General features: G+C 45.8%; 1 protein-coding gene across 10 annotated transcripts in view; it reads left to right on the forward strand.

Annotated features, from left to right (window-relative positions):
• The window catches only part of OSBPL5 (oxysterol binding protein like 5), a 160,746-nt gene that overhangs the window by 25,061 nt on the left and 120,482 nt on the right, over positions 1-15,203 (forward strand). For 2 of the 10 annotated variants that reach the window (XM_004941439.5, XM_040701371.2), the window contains exon 1: positions 7,890-8,519. The exons of 1 other annotated variant lie outside the window; for it this stretch is intronic. Coding sequence is in view for 3 of the 9 variants with exons in the window: in XM_046942014.1 (XP_046797970.1) it covers positions 9,491-9,538 (48 nt within the window). In the remaining 6 variants the exon portion in view is untranslated. Of the gene's footprint in view, positions 1-7,889; positions 8,742-9,369; positions 9,539-15,203 lie in introns of those variants that run through there. 7 more of the 10 variants (XM_015286673.4, XM_046942020.1, XM_046942014.1 and 4 more) reach the window with 6 other exon arrangements.

Raw genomic sequence — 15,203 nt, forward strand, 5'->3', positions numbered from 1 at the left:
ACAGCTTTACTGCAAAACCCTGTGCTGGCTGAGATGCTTGGCATAGCTCTGATGGAAATGGGCTGAATTTTAAGATTTTAATGTGGCACCATGCCCAGGAAGTTTTACTTGGATTCTACTCTTAGAAAAAAACTCCATGTAATCCTTTGGCCAAGGGATACTTTTGAGATACTTTTGCAAGGTACTGCAAAGTTAGCTCATCATGTTTAAGGGCAATTATTTGTCTTCTCTGGAGATCAGTTAAAAATAATGTTTTATTTTACTTCTTTCTTTATTCTGCTCTCTCTTTTGTACCTGGGGATCTACTGGGAGGTGGGACAAGAATTAACTGCATGTCACAGGGTCCCAGGAGGCCTCTTGTTCTGGGTAGCAAGAAATCATTGATGGTCTTGAGCTCTGATTTCATTTGGATTTGCATGACCAACATTACTCCTCTAGTCCTCAGTCACGCAGTTATAAAAAGAAGTAGTAACACTTTAAACTAATGCATTTCATTTATTTGTATATTTATTATAATTTCAAGCTCTTCATAACAACAGTGAACATTTCTTCTTCACATCTGTGGTATTTTTTTCATGGATTGCTGTTATAGAAAAATATCTATCCATAGAAGTCAGTCTCACATTTAATCCCTGTTTCACTACCATGAAATTAAAAGCTACATTTAACACAATTCATCTTCCAAACTGTAGCATAAAACTGCCTTAGTACAGTGGCTGCTTGAAGAAAGCAGCTATTGCCCCATTTCTAGGCTTGCTCTCAGTAGATACTCAGGAGGTGTCAGGGAATAGGGTACCCATGATATAGGTTCTGCTTCCATTGGTGTCCCACCACTGCTGTTATCCCTGAGATATGAACTAGGAACGAGGACTCTGATCCTCCCCACTGCGTAATCGAGGGAGCATGCGATAGAAAGACTAAGCAAAGTGCTTGGCAGTACAAATCTAGAGAGCTATTATCTTATCCAGTCAGTGGATAAGGTGACACGTTATTCTAAAATCTGTCTATTTAGATTCAGCGGTATATTTTTCCTTCATTATCTCTTCAGTCAGCACCCCACTCATACCTCACATACGTCTCTCTGTTTTTTTAGATAGATCAGCAATGTGATTTTGAAGTAAATCTCCTGATCATCTTTATTTGCTGGTCTTTGATTCACAGGCAGAGCAGCCTCAGAGTACACAGATCTGGATTCCTTCTCAGTGAAATAGTATGGGGAGATGTACTCTAAGAGCATGCCTAATTCACTGTAGCTCCTGATGGATTCTGACTTGATAGTACAAGATCAGAGCTCCTCCAAAGCCAACCCTCTGAAATGCAAATAGTGTGGATATTGCATCCTCAATACCAACAGCTTAGCCCTGCAGACCTATTCCTTCTTGCTAATGTACCAATAGGATGAGAAAGCCATGCATGCAGCAGCCCTGATTTCACTGTATAAGTGGATCAGGAGATGTTATAAATACCAGTGGGACAACTGAAGTCGTTAGGTCTGAAAACAGCTGGGACATTAATAATTTTATTTGCAAAGTGATGGAGCAAATATCTACAATTCTCTGCAGTGACCTCACACTTCCGAGGCTATTATTCCACAGTATCAAGTCTAAAATAGTAGCTAAATCCAGCCATCCTCTGCAAGACTGCCTTCGTGTTTGGACTTCAATAGCACAGATCTAGTCAGTAGCTGTGGGATCAAATCAAGTTCTCTATGGCATAAAAGAGATGGAAACTTTGTTCTGAAACAAACCTTCATGTGTTTCATTCTTGGACTGTAATTCAAAGCACAGGCTTTGATACTGTTACATCAATTAAGGGGAAGAAGATATTTCTTTGAGGCTTCACTCTTTTGTGTTTTACTTCTACAATTAATTTATGACAGGAACACTGGACAGGTCTCCCTGTCTGCAGCAAAAGAAGGAAAAAATATTGGTAGCCCTCCATGCAGACAAAGCACTAAGCAAGCTTTCCTTCAACAGCAGCAGAAAATATCATCATGCTCTTTAATTTCCTGTTATCCTTTAAGCCTCTGTGACAAGTCAAGGTGTCCTGTTCATGGAAGGCACCAGCAATAAAAAAGAACTCTTAAAACTAATTGCGACAGTTAAGGAGACTTTTCGCTTGATCACAGATGTATACAAAAATGGATTTCAGAGAACAGAGCAAGAAAGAGGCAATGAGAGATTCCGTGATTTATCGAAGATGAGCTGGCTGTTAGAATGAGTCAAGAGTCAGGCAAAATGAAAGGGGTCAAGAATGAGAACAAACACATTCTGTAATGTTTAGAAGCAGCCACAAACTTCGGAAAACGACACAGTGTTATTGCAAAGCTACCCATAGGTCAGATTTGTGACTGTCTTCGTGACTTCCAGATCAATAGCATATGGTGGATGTCAGGCATTAGATTCAGTTATCTGCAAATCAAAATGCTCCTCTCTGCAGAGAATGAAGTAATGAACGAAGCAGGACTAAGCTGTGCCTGTCTGCCAAGATCCACATTTATCTATGGAGAGAGTGTTGCTCAGTCAGTAAAAAGTCATAGGAAGGTTGTTACTTGCCTATGTGAAGACGTGTGTGCCTATATCTTTTATAAAGAGATGTGTTTATGTTTTTCCTCCCTGTAATGTTTCCCGTTTGACAACAGCATTCAGTTCAGTCAGATTAAGCTTGTTGGCATCTGTTCCAAAGTTTATCTGGGGCAGGCAGAAAAGCAAACTAAAAAAAACCTGGAAGTTTTAAAAGTCTGACTTTGGACATTTCCCATTAGCTGCTGAGGAAATCCGTTATCATCCAGAAACACGTCAGCTATCCATAATGGTGAGGGTATTCCAATATGATCCAGCCAAGCACAGTTCATCTACAGAGATGTTTGTGTGCATGTATTTACATACATGTGGATATTTTAGCTATATCCTTCAAGGCTTTGTAACAGCCGGTTTGCTCAGCAATTAGTTTGAAACATTACCAAGAGCAAGAGCTATTAGAATGTTTTTGAATAGCAATTTAGTTTCATGTCATGTTTATCAAGGGCTTTGAAATCTAGCCCAGATTTCACTGGACAGTTTGTCATATCCTGGATGTGCCGGCTGCCTTCCAGCCTGCTGCTAGCTACAGAAGGAACCTTGCTCACCAAATCAGCTCAGCCTGTCAGGCTGCAGTTAGTTACTACCCAGGCCTCCAGGAGCAAACTGATGGTTAGCAAGCCCTCTGATTTTTATTTTTTTACACCAAGGCCAAAATGGAGGTATTCAGATTAATTTGTTATTTTTGACACTTAGTGGAAAATAAAGTAAGTTTGTGGGGTTTGATTTGAACAGATATCACGTGAGCAATAAGAAATGAAGACTTCACGTAGTCACAGCTAAACCTCAAGTGGTGTATACCTACCTATCCAGGTATATGAGGCCATACAAAGAACACAAAGCACATGAGAACATTTGTTATCTTTTATTTTGCTACAGACACGTCTTCAAAACTGCCTCCAAAGCCTTTACTTCAACCTATTGCTGGAAATTGTTTCCTGAAACCCTCTTTTACAGGACCAGCAGAGCAGTGAATGGCTTGTGAGCCCTCTGGAATCTGAGCCCATTGGGTGAAATCCCATACCAGATAACCACTTTGCCCAAACCTTCTGGCTGCAGTGTGTGGGTAAAGAAAGAATGTTATTTACTTACTGTCTTCTCTAATACTGCTTCAGACAGAGACTAGAGTGCTCACATGACTAACATCCATAATTCATGTGTAAGGCCTCCTAAACTGAACTCTAGGGACTATTGAAGGTAGGAAAACAAGGCTGTAGAAAAGATGGAACACAGAGCAGCGAGATCTTAACAGGATCATAGAACTGCGTTATTCACGCAACTCAGCAGCAGACTGACAGGAAGAAGAACAGGAGCAGCCCTACAGCACTGCACAGTGAATATATCAGCCAGGAGAAAAGTTCTCACTGTTGAAACACTCAGGAAAAATTACCTTTGCTGACAGAGGGAAAAAAAAAAAACTGCCAAAAACATCAACTCAGCAGGGAACACAGAGTAACAGACAGGAGTTGATAAGTAAACAGAATCACAGCCTGCAATATCAAAACAAGGTGGCATTCCACTCCTTTTGATGCTTGCCCAATGCCAGCTGTGAAATCTTCACACTGCTGCTTTTATGCTCCGCAGTGTGACGTGGAAGTCTTTGCAAAGCTCATATTCCCTGCACTTGTGATTCACCATGCAGCCTCCCATGCAGGGCCCCAGCTTTCAGCAGTCATCATTTGCTGACAATTTTCCTCTACCTTTTGCCACAAGAGGACTCCAATCTCTGTAAGCTCCCAGAAGCTGTTGATGCTTTTTCTAACTTCCCCAGAGACCCATTCTAGCAAACTTGCAATTAGGAACCTGGTTTAGCAGTAGCTCTGTTTTTCAAAATGTAAAATGAGCAAACGTGTTTAGCTCATATTTTTGGGCTCTAAACAGATGCAGTGTGTGATCTGTGAGTGAGAAACTCCTGCTCTACCCAGCTATGGCATCAAATATTTTTGCTAATGAACTTTGCACTGGAAAATGCATGTGGGTAAAAAGCAGTCTTTTTTTGTATCATTAATCATATGCAGCTGTGCTGAAGTTCATGCCTGAAGATAAAGATTCATGTTTGATTTCTTTTCTTGTAACTCATTTGTTTTAAAGCTTCCTGCTTCTTGTCTATCTATATGTCATGGGCTTAAGGGCAAGTATCTTGTGATGCTAACAGCCATTCATTGATGTCTGATTTATGTGATTACGGCTGTGGAGATGTTGTACTAATTATAATGATATGAACACGATTGCTCTCACAATTTCCATTTTAATGGAGGCTAATACATATATCAGATGGCTCTTGCGGTATGTAATAACCTTTCTAATCACAAGCAGGATCTTGTAGAACTGTTGAATATACGTTGTGAGATACAGGAAAGCATAAAATGTGAGTCTTGTGGACACTGCAAAATAAGTATTTGTATTTCACATTGGTGGGGTCCCATGTCTTTGGGAGGAGTAGCTCAGCAGTTAGCCAAAGGTGAAGGATTTGAAGAGGAAAGAGTTGCAGTGATTCCCTAGAGTAAATAGCAGTCTGCTGACCTGAGGGCACCAAGCAAGGTCTGTTGCTTCAGCACACCTCTTTGTTTTCTGTCACCATTTTTAAACAGCGCTTATATCGCGTTCACACATCTCTCAGGACTGTCATAAAAATACATCTGATGTGATTTTTGTGTGCCCCGACTATTAAGCTCTCTGGGTTGCGTTACTGGACTGTAAGGACTGGAGTAACACAACTGAATCACTCTGATTTCACTCTCCCAGCACTACAATTACAGCATATTGTGCTTTGCTGGTTTTGTTACCCTTGCTTATGATTGAGTTCACATTACTTTACAAGCTCTCTTAGAACAGTTTTATTGCTGTGGTGAAAAACGTAAGTGTTGTGAACACTGGAAAACGTCCTAAGAAATTACTACAGCTGCAGACCCTCTAAAAGGAGGTCTGTTTTTTTGCAGAGGAGAAATGAAACCAAAAGGACCTCAACCATAACTGCTGGTTGCATCCATCAGAGAGCTTTTGTCAAAGGGTTATATCATGTCTGGAGACATTGATGGAGGACCTTTAAGAAAGGGAGCTCAGGTGTTGTTAGCGCAGAGGCTGGTGCACATAGCAAACCCCAGCCCAAATGCCAGGTAAATGTCTGCACAGTTGGGCTGTGAGCTCTGTAACACACAGCTGCTCCATTAGGATTTTCTGAGCAGCTCAGGATTGCCTGCAGTCATAACCAGCACAGATCGAGCAGGCGTCTTGCCTTCTGAATAGCTGTTACCAGAACAGGCACTAGAGGGCTGTGGAAAATAGCATTTAAATATAGTAGTGTTCTCATGGTTTGTTTTCCACCCTTTCCTGTGTGGGGTTCATAAAGGAGAGTATGGGTCCAGGTCTTGTCTGTGGCAGTCAGGCCAAAGGGAAGTGATGGATGTAACTCTTCTTGTTCAGTGCAGAGTCTGAGGACCCATCTGGTGCGATGTCTGAAAGCACAGCAAATACAATTTCAGGGCTCCCTGGACCACATTAGAAATGCCATGGTCACGTGACGCAAAGCATCAGTCTGATGCAAATTTACTCTGGTTGTTCTATTTTACATGAAAAATATTAGCAGTTTCACTAGCGAGCATTTTGCTTTGTTCACACTATCAATGTCACACTCACTGTCCCAGAGCACAGAGGAAAACATTAAGTGTGTCCCTTTTCAGGCTCTCTAGCTGTCTTGACAGGAGCACTTCTGCAAGCTCAGTCTTATCAAATGAGCTCTGTGCGGTAATTTGGCAGTGGAATGGTGAAATAATCATGGAATGATTGTCTGAGAAGAAAATCCTTTACCAGAAAGCTTTAGCCAAATGCTTCCTCTGGCATCGCTGGACCATGCCCCATTAAGCAGTATGGACATACCCAAAAATCTTCATAAGGATTAAGTCAAAACCCTCACCAACTTGAAGGCAGCTGGAACCATGATAGAGCTCTACACCTTGCAGATCATGGCAGAAATCACTACAAATGTAGGTGAGTTTAATAATTACCTACATATGCAAGTGATTCTGGGGCTTATTTAATGGGAAGAAAAAGGTCATGGGAGCTCTTGAATAGTAGAGACTGTGGTAATGTTATAGGTTTGTTATTCGTTGTGGGACTTAGCTCTGTGCTGCTGGTTTTCTCTGTTATCTGCCATCTAGAAAAGTGCTGTCAGAGCCCATGGGCTGGGTCCCTGCGTGAGGTGCTGGGTATTTTGTTGTGGGTGGGCATTTGGCCTGGGGTGTGAGGGTGCTTGCTACTCTACCTGCAGTGTCTGATGTGGGTGTGTTTTGCAGGGCACTGGGCTTTTCCAAATTTGCCTAAGCACTGATCACATCTTTAGTATGCTTGCTCTGTTTATTGTCTAGTTTATGATCTGTTTATAGTCTTATCTTGCACTAGGTCTTCAAGGAAAGAGTACAAACAGATGCTGCTCCCGCGTTGTGATCCATTCTCAGCCAGGTATTTTGTGTGCTGCTTTGTGTCCTGCTGGGCTCAGTAAATAACTGCCTTTACTGAGTAACATCAGGTACACAGGCACGAGTGGCATGGGATGAACCCCCACAGTCTGGCTGTAGTTGACAGGAGGCTGTGGATGAGAGAAACTTTCCTCATTCAAGCTGAGATTATTGTTTAGTGAGTGGTTGCTCTTTAGAGTGGAAGCTGCCTTGCTGCACAGCATGAGGAGTGCCGTGGGTCTGGGCCTTGGCTTCGAGGATATGCGCTAGAGAGAAAAAGGGTCTGGCTTTTCCTGCTAAGGGTGGGGAAGTGGGGCACTCCAGGCATCTGCTTCAGCACTTCTGGTTTCCGGAGCGCGAGCCTGAGCTTCACGTCGCACATTGCTGTAAATGGGTGACTCAGGCTCAGGGATGAAAGTCAGACGCATATTGGTCACGTTATCCCTTCATGTGATTTTGGTTTCAGAAAGTTGGGTGCCTTTTAACTCAGCCACTACCAAGGGTCCGGGTGGGTGCTTGGCTTTATCTTCTTCACGGCGGTAGAGGAGGTGTGAAGTTCCGCTTCAGCTCCTGCCCTGGTCCGGCACCGACCCGTGGGATCTGTGGGGCGCAGGAGAGGCAGGGGCAGTCAAACGCGTGGGGCCGTGTCACGCTGTGGTAGCTGTGCTGCGCCGGATCCCCCGTCAAGTCCTGCCTCCCCCGGGGGTTGCGATCAGCGCCGACAGGGCCGTCATCCTCGTCTGGAGGAGCTCGGGGCTCCGCTTGCCGCGGGGCTGATCGTTTCGCTCTGCATGCACGCGTGAAGCCGGGAGCGCGCCCGCCTCCGTGTCAGGGCTGCACATCGCTCGGGCGCTTCGAGGCACGGCGTCGGAGGAGGAGGATGGCCGGGTGCTGAGACCAAGCGCTCCTGCAGCTGGAGGGCTTCGGCGTGGCCGTTCCTGCAGGTTGGCTTTTCTATTACCTTATACGCAGGGTCGGCGCACCCCAGGCGCGGCTGACTGCGTTCCTGGGGGTGCGTGTGCCTTCTTGCCGCTCAGGGCTTTTTGTTTTGCTTATTTACTCCGGCTCTCGCTTTGGCTTCAGCCTCTCGCTGTGCTGGGGAGAAGAAAGAGCCAGGCTTGGGGGGGGAGGAAGGAGGCGAGCCAGAAGCCCCGACCCCCGCTCCGCGCCGATCCCGCCCGCATTTTGCACGCTTCCTTTCTTTTTTCCTCCTTTTTTGTTTCCCCTCCCCTTCTATTTTTTCCTCTCTTCCCCCCTCTTTCTTCCCTCCCTCCCTAGCGTGGTTGGATCAGTCTTTTGGTATTTCCTGCCGCCGCCTCCCCAAGCAGCTGTCCGGCCGCGGCCCGTAGCTCCGTGCGGCTCCGCGGGGCCCACGCGTGCCCTCGGCCGCAGCCCACGCTTTGCGGTCCGGTGGCGATGCGGGCGGCGTGGCGGGGCGTGGCGTGCTGAAGGCGGCGCCGCTCGGGGCCCGGCTCGCCCCGGCCAGGTAAGGCGCTCCGGGTCTCGCATCTCCGGCCCATAGCTCGGCTGCCTCGCAGCCTCTGCCCCCAGACAGCCACCCCCCCAAAAGCCAGCAATCTTCAGACAACCCCTAAAAAGAACCCTCGACGCAAACAAGCTGCTTATTTTTCAGCTGAACGTGGTACCCCACTGCGTGTACGAGCAAAGTGATTGCAGTTAGAGGCTGGGCTCTGGGAGCTCCCAGAAGGTAATGCCGCTGTTGTGCTTTGTGTCTGGGTTGTGGAAGCCAAGGCGTTTGCTGTTTGAGTTCCATTTAGGGTTTGTGGGGTGTCCCCAGGCAGCACTCCGGCGTGGCAGGGCTGGGTGGAGATGTGTGGCTGCATGGTATGGGGTAAGCGCTGAAGGTGACATCGCTGGTATGGATATGGGCGCGTCTGGTTGGTGGACCCGTCTTTAATGGGCTTATTCCAGGGTGGTAAGGAAACAGCTGGGAGACTGTCTCCACTGATATTAATTGCTTATGTGCCAATGAGTCTGGTAATTACCTTTAGGTACGTATGTATACTGAGGACCATATGTGCTGCTGTCTGAAAACCAGATAGACCGCAGAATGGAGTTTGGAGATGCTTCTAGCTTGAACTAAATGAAGTGAGGCAGTATTCCTGAAGAACAAAATGTGTAAGCATATACTTAGCTGCCTGATGGATCAGCAACCATGTTTTCAAGTGCCGCACAAACCTACAGTGCAGGAGTGAAAAACCATTGTTTAAAATAACAAGGAGAGAAGTTATGCCTCTAAGCTGTATAGTTACCTCCTTGCTTCCTCTAGCTACAGTAGTATCTTTCTTGTCAAAATATTCCTTCCCTCTCTGCAGGGTCTGTACAGCAGTGAGCAGCTGCCAGACTGTGCATGTCCTCCTTGGTGGCAGGTTTCCCCAGTGGAGTGCCGGACAGGGAGGGAGGTGAACCCTCAGACATCCAGCAGCTTCTCTCTGCATGTGGTCAGCTTTCTTGATGCAAGGGTGGCAGGTACCCCTGAGCCAGGTGAGGAGGGGACATCTGAGTTGGCCCAGGAGATGGGGCAGCCAAGGGGTGTGGTCAGACACCTGGGCTTACTTTGTGTCACTGCTGATTGAGGCAGGGATGGCAATTCCTTGATTCAAGGGGAAAAAAATGCCGGGCCTTAGTCCTGCCTGCAGCCTGTTCTGGTCTGAAGCAGGCAGTGTAAATCTGGGGAATGATTTAATCATGCTGCTGCAGGGATATAACTGAAAGGAGGATTTACTGCTGTAATCTTTTCATGGGACTTAATTTAATTTCCCTGTGCATTATTGCAACACTGATTCATCAGGTGAGTGGGAGGGAGGCTTGTACAGTACAGGTGGTTCAGTTTCCATTGCTGGGTTAGGTATTTAGCTTGGGTTTAGCTACTTAACCTTAGTGTGAGGTCCTTTTGTGTCTCCAGCAGGAGAGAAAGGGCTCAGTGTTCAGTGTGGCACTGCAGTTGGGAGTCTGGGATGCTTCTAGGGAAAGGCTGTCCCTGCAGTCTGTAATGAGCAGTGTCTGGAGCATCGCGTGCTACATTCAGATCACAGCTCAGACTTGACTTGCTCACAGCACGTTTGCAGATCATAGAAATTTTAGTTATGTCAGTCTGAATTGGGTTAGCCGTGCTTCGTGTCTAAGGGACCTGTTGTACTGAGGCAGCCATTGAGAGACTGTCAGTGTTACTGGTGCAGGAGGTTGCTTAGGACTGGATCAGGGGCTTGAGAGGCAAAACTCAGACTGCTGTGAAACATGTCAGTTGCTCTGAGCATGGAGCACAGAGCTCCCTCTGCAGCTGCATGGATTTGTGCTGTTTGACCTCACTGTTTTATTCAGGAAAAAGCAGCATTTAGTGTTTCTTATCCTGGCCTGCCTGCCTTTGGAACATTAATAGTACAGTACTTTCTCAGTCAGAAATGCCGCTCCTCACGCCTCCACACTTCAATGGGAGATGTCTCTGGCAGCACACTGTAGGTGTTTGTGCATTCCCGCCATGGTTACTAAGGTAAAGGAAACACAAGCAGCAGCTCAGGGAATGGGCACAGACAATCTGAATGCCAAATACGTGTGGGTTTCAGCAGGAGTGAAAGGGACCTGCTCTGCCAGCACGTCTCAGCCTGGGGCTGGGCTTGCTTACTCCTCACGCAGACTCCTGACTTGCTGCTGGCATTTGTGCTGTGCTTTGCAGAGCACCAGGCAGATTCATCCAGATACTGCTGCTGTGTGTGGAGCTCATGGCTCTGCTTATGGAGCAGTGCGATTGCGGTGCATTTGATTATACCAGGTTGTGCCTAAATAACAGGTTCTGACCTCCTCAGTGCTGTGGCTTGTTCTGGCTGTGTGAGGAGGAAGGAGACAACCATCCTGAAAAATAGCCTTTGATAAGCAGCTGCTGCTTCTCTGTAGGCAGCTGGGGAGAGATGTTTGCCCTGCCCAGATCTTCCCAAAATAAGCTGCTGTGGACTCAGCCTCAGATCCCAAGCGAAGTGGTTCTCCTCAGACCTGGCTATGCACTGCCCTCATTTTGCAGCCTCTTGGAAGGCAAGAGGCGTTATACCTGCTTGCCTTCTCCAGTGCAGCATTCACTGGTTACTCTTCAGGAGCAATTTTCCTGCCTGAAAAATCTATTACCCGTGTGCTTCTGCTGTGATGCTAATTGGACACAGCACATCTTCGCATGCTGTATATTTTAAGCCAGCCTTCAAATAGTAGCAGCTCTGCCATTCCTCACTGAAGTGCCTCTGCTGACTGCTATTCACTGGAGGTGGCCAGAGAAAAATGGATTTGTTGAAGCTCTCTGCCAAGCATGTAGATCAGGTGAGCCTGGGAGTAGCAAAAAGTTCTTGAAGTAACGCCTGCTTGTCAGGAGTATTATCACTGAGGGACTCTGAAGGTGAGACTACTTCACTAGTGCACTGATTTCCACACTTCTGAATTGAGCTCTGTTTCAAAATGTAGTGACTTTTTGCTTGCTTTAGACTGTATGTACTGTGTCCAATACAAAAAGATCATGGGGCCAGAGGTGGATGTTCTGCAAAATGGGTAGCAACTGCAGATTGATAGAAGTTACTCTTAAATGGTTTCTTACAGAAAGGGTTGTTAAGCACTGGAATAGGCTCCCCAGGGAGGTGTTTGAGTCACCATCCCTGGATGTGTTTAAAAACCATTTGGATGTGGTGCTCAGGGACATGACTGAGCGGAGGGTTGTTAGAGTTAGGGTAGTATGGTTAGGTTGTGGTTGGACTCAATCTTTAAGCTCTTTTCCAACCTGAGCAATTCCATGGTTCTGTGATTCTCTTGATCACAGAAGGACAGCAATGGGAAAAGAGGGTTTATTTTCAGGTCAGAATAGTCCAGCTAGTTGTGGTTGGTTTTTGCAACCTAGAGAAACATCTCAGACCTATTCCTTGTTCCGTAATCTCAGCTTGTGTTGTTGTAGAGCTGCAGTTGAAATTGTGCCATTGTTTCCTTTATGCTCCTTTTATACCAAAGGACTTTTACATGCATAAATCGAACCACTGGATTGGAAAGGCTCCGCTCATTGCTTATAGGTGTGTTCCTGGGCTTCCTGCCTGATGGTGTGCCACTGATGGCTGCGTCTCAGGCCAAACTCTGTAACCCTGATTTGCTGGCAGTCTTGATACATTTCTGCATGAGCTTTGTTTAAACTCTTTGCCCGGGCTGTGTGAATTTTGATGTTTTTGCAAAGTTGTTACTATTTTTATGATTACAATGTCAACACCAAATCGTTTGACTAAAGCCAAGAGAGAAACACTCAGGTTCTCAGTAAGCTGGGTTGTGTGTAGCTATCCTCATGGAGCAAGTCTGCCGGCCTTATCCTGCCTCATCTGTCAGTGAACCCATCAGTGTGAAATTATGCCCCCAAGGAGTAACACAGTGGCAATTCTGTGTGTATTCCCCAAATGTGGTGCTACTGTAGCAGCGTCCCAACGGATACTCTGTCAAAACCGATCAGCAAAGGCTAGGATAAAAGCAGATCTGATACTTGTCTTCCTGACACAGGGAAGAGTGGCACTGAGTGATGAACATTTTTGCGGTGTTGAATGGAAAGCCTGAATGTGCAGTTTGCTCTTCTGCATCCCAGCCCAGCATTTCAAGCACAAAAGCTGGGTCTTGCTAGCTCTTCAGTTTTCTCATGGCAAAAACATGAAGCTGTTCTATAAGGTACTTTTAACTTCCATTATAATGTGGTTTGTTCCGGACAACTGCTCATGTGCTGCTTCTCCTTCTCACCTTCAGTATGCAGAGACAGTTTGGCTTTTGTTACTTGTGTTGTTTGATGTCAGTTAAGAGTGCAAAACCTACACCAGAGTATCACTGTTCAATTGTTTTGTTTTCTTCAGATTATAATTATGGGAATTCTTTCCTTGCAGCAAACAATTGCCACATCCCATTGAGGAGAGGAAGGGAGCTCTGCTACGTAGCATGGTGTGGGTAGCTATTACTCACTGTGGGTAATCTTGGCAGAAGAAAAGGGAAAAATAAAAACACAACTTTTTTGTGTGTTTTAATATGATTTTCAGCATCAAGAGAGAATCACTCTAATGTAGTAGAGGGAGGTGACTGAGGCTTTCTGACAGTTTATCAAATATCACACTGTTTGCTCAGGGAGTCGTCGCTGGCTCATCTGTAAAATCCCTGGAAGTCGAATGTGAAATTGCCACTGGGATTAATGCTGGGCCAGTGGGGTTTATTCTGGTAAGCTCCTGGCAGGGCTGCAAATAGATGAGATTTACATTTTATAAAATGAATCGTTCTGCTGCTTCTTGCTGTGCTGCTTTGAATAGAAGCTCACACAATGTTGCAAGCCTGATAGTTGCTGATACAGTGAATATTTTCCCCCCTTACCTTACTGAGGAAAGAAATCTGGATTTACAGATCATTTCATGACTTTTTTTTTCCTATGTGGGTCAAAGATAGTTCAAGTCTGAGCGATATCAGTGTTTTTTCCCCATGAAGTAGTAAATCCTCACTTGGATTATGAGGACATTCTGTGAACACTGAATGCTCTGTACCAATGGCAGCACTAGTGGGCAAGGCAGTAAAATAAAGTGCCTTCCATGGAACTTCCTATTATCAGCCTAGAGCAGAGCACAGGCATGATTGACGTGAAATAAACAATCTTTGTGCTTTTAAGTTGGGTTTGAAAACACTGTCTTTTAATCATAGACTAGACTCACTCAGGTTGGAACAGACCTTAAAGATTGAGTCCAACCACAACCTAACCATACTACCCTAACTCTAACAACCCTCCGCTCAATCATTGTCCCTGAGCACCACATCCAATTGGTTTTTAAACACATCCAGGGATGGTGACTCAATCACCTCCCTGGGGAGCCTATTCTAGTGCTTAACAACCCTTTCTTTAAATAAGTTTTTCCTGATATCCAGTCTAAACTTACCCTGGCACAACTTGAGGCCATTTCCCCTCATCCTGTCACCAGTGAGAAGAGACCAACCCCGCTCTCACTGTAAGCACCTTTCAGATGTTGGAAGAGAGCAATAAGGTCTCCCCTCAATCTCCTTTTCCCCAGACTAAACAGCCCTAGCCCCTTCAGTCTCTCCTCATAGGGCATATTCTCCAAGCCCTTCACTAGCCTTGTTGCCCTTCTTTGGACCTGCTCCAGCACCTTAATGTCCTTTTTGTTCTGAGGTGCCCAAAACTGAACACAGTATTTGAGGTGGGGCCTCACCAGTGCTGAGTCCAGGGGCAGGATGACTTCCCTAGTCCTGCTCCCCACACCATTCCTGATACAAACCAGGGTGCCATTGGCCTTCTTGGCCACCTGGGCATACTTCTGGCTCATATTCAGCCAACTGTCCATCAGGCAGCTTTCCAGCCACTCCTCTCCAAGCGTGTAGGGTTGGCTGGGGTTCTTGTGACCAAAATGCAGGTCCTGACACTTAGCCCTATTGAAACTCATACAGTTTAACTTGGCCAATTGATCCAACCTATGCAGGTCCCTCTGTATGCCTTTCTCCCTCAGGCAGATCACCACTCCCTCCCAACTTGGTGTCGTCTGCAAACTTACTGAGGGTGCACTCAATCCCCTCATCAAGACTGTGAATAAAGATGTTGAATAGAAGTGACCCCGGTACTGAGCCTTGGGGACACCACTTGTGACTGGCTGCCAACTGGATTTAACTCCACAGACCACAACTCTTTGGGCCTGGCCATCCAGCCAGTGTTTCACCCAGTGAAGTGTTAGTGTCTGTTAATTTGGTCCAACCTCCTTGTCTTGCTCTTTGCACCACTCGGAAAAGAATATATAATTTGGGGGAAAAAAATAATTTTATATATATATAAACAAGTTGTTTTGGGTTGTGTTTGTTTTTAGCCCAGGGTTGTTGAATGCAAACCAGGGCCCATGATGCTGATGTGACTGATCATACACACACAGGTTTTGTTGCTTGTAATTTCACTTCTGTTATCACCTGAAATTCTCTCTGGACTGCAGTCTGTGGAAGTACATTGCAGTACTCCCTCCTTGTTTGTTCATACACCTGTGCAGTGCAGCAGACTGCAGCAGCTCTGCCTGTGGACAGGGCTAGAGGCTGTGTAAACCAAGCCTGGGTTGTAAGGCATCTAACCCCATTTTTCTGAGTTGATATTCAAGTTCTGGCTTGTAGAACCTCAGCATAG

This window comes from Gallus gallus, chromosome 5, assembly GCF_016699485.2.
Source record: "Gallus gallus isolate bGalGal1 chromosome 5, bGalGal1.mat.broiler.GRCg7b, whole genome shotgun sequence".
NCBI lineage: Eukaryota > Metazoa > Chordata > Aves > Galliformes > Phasianidae > Gallus > Gallus gallus.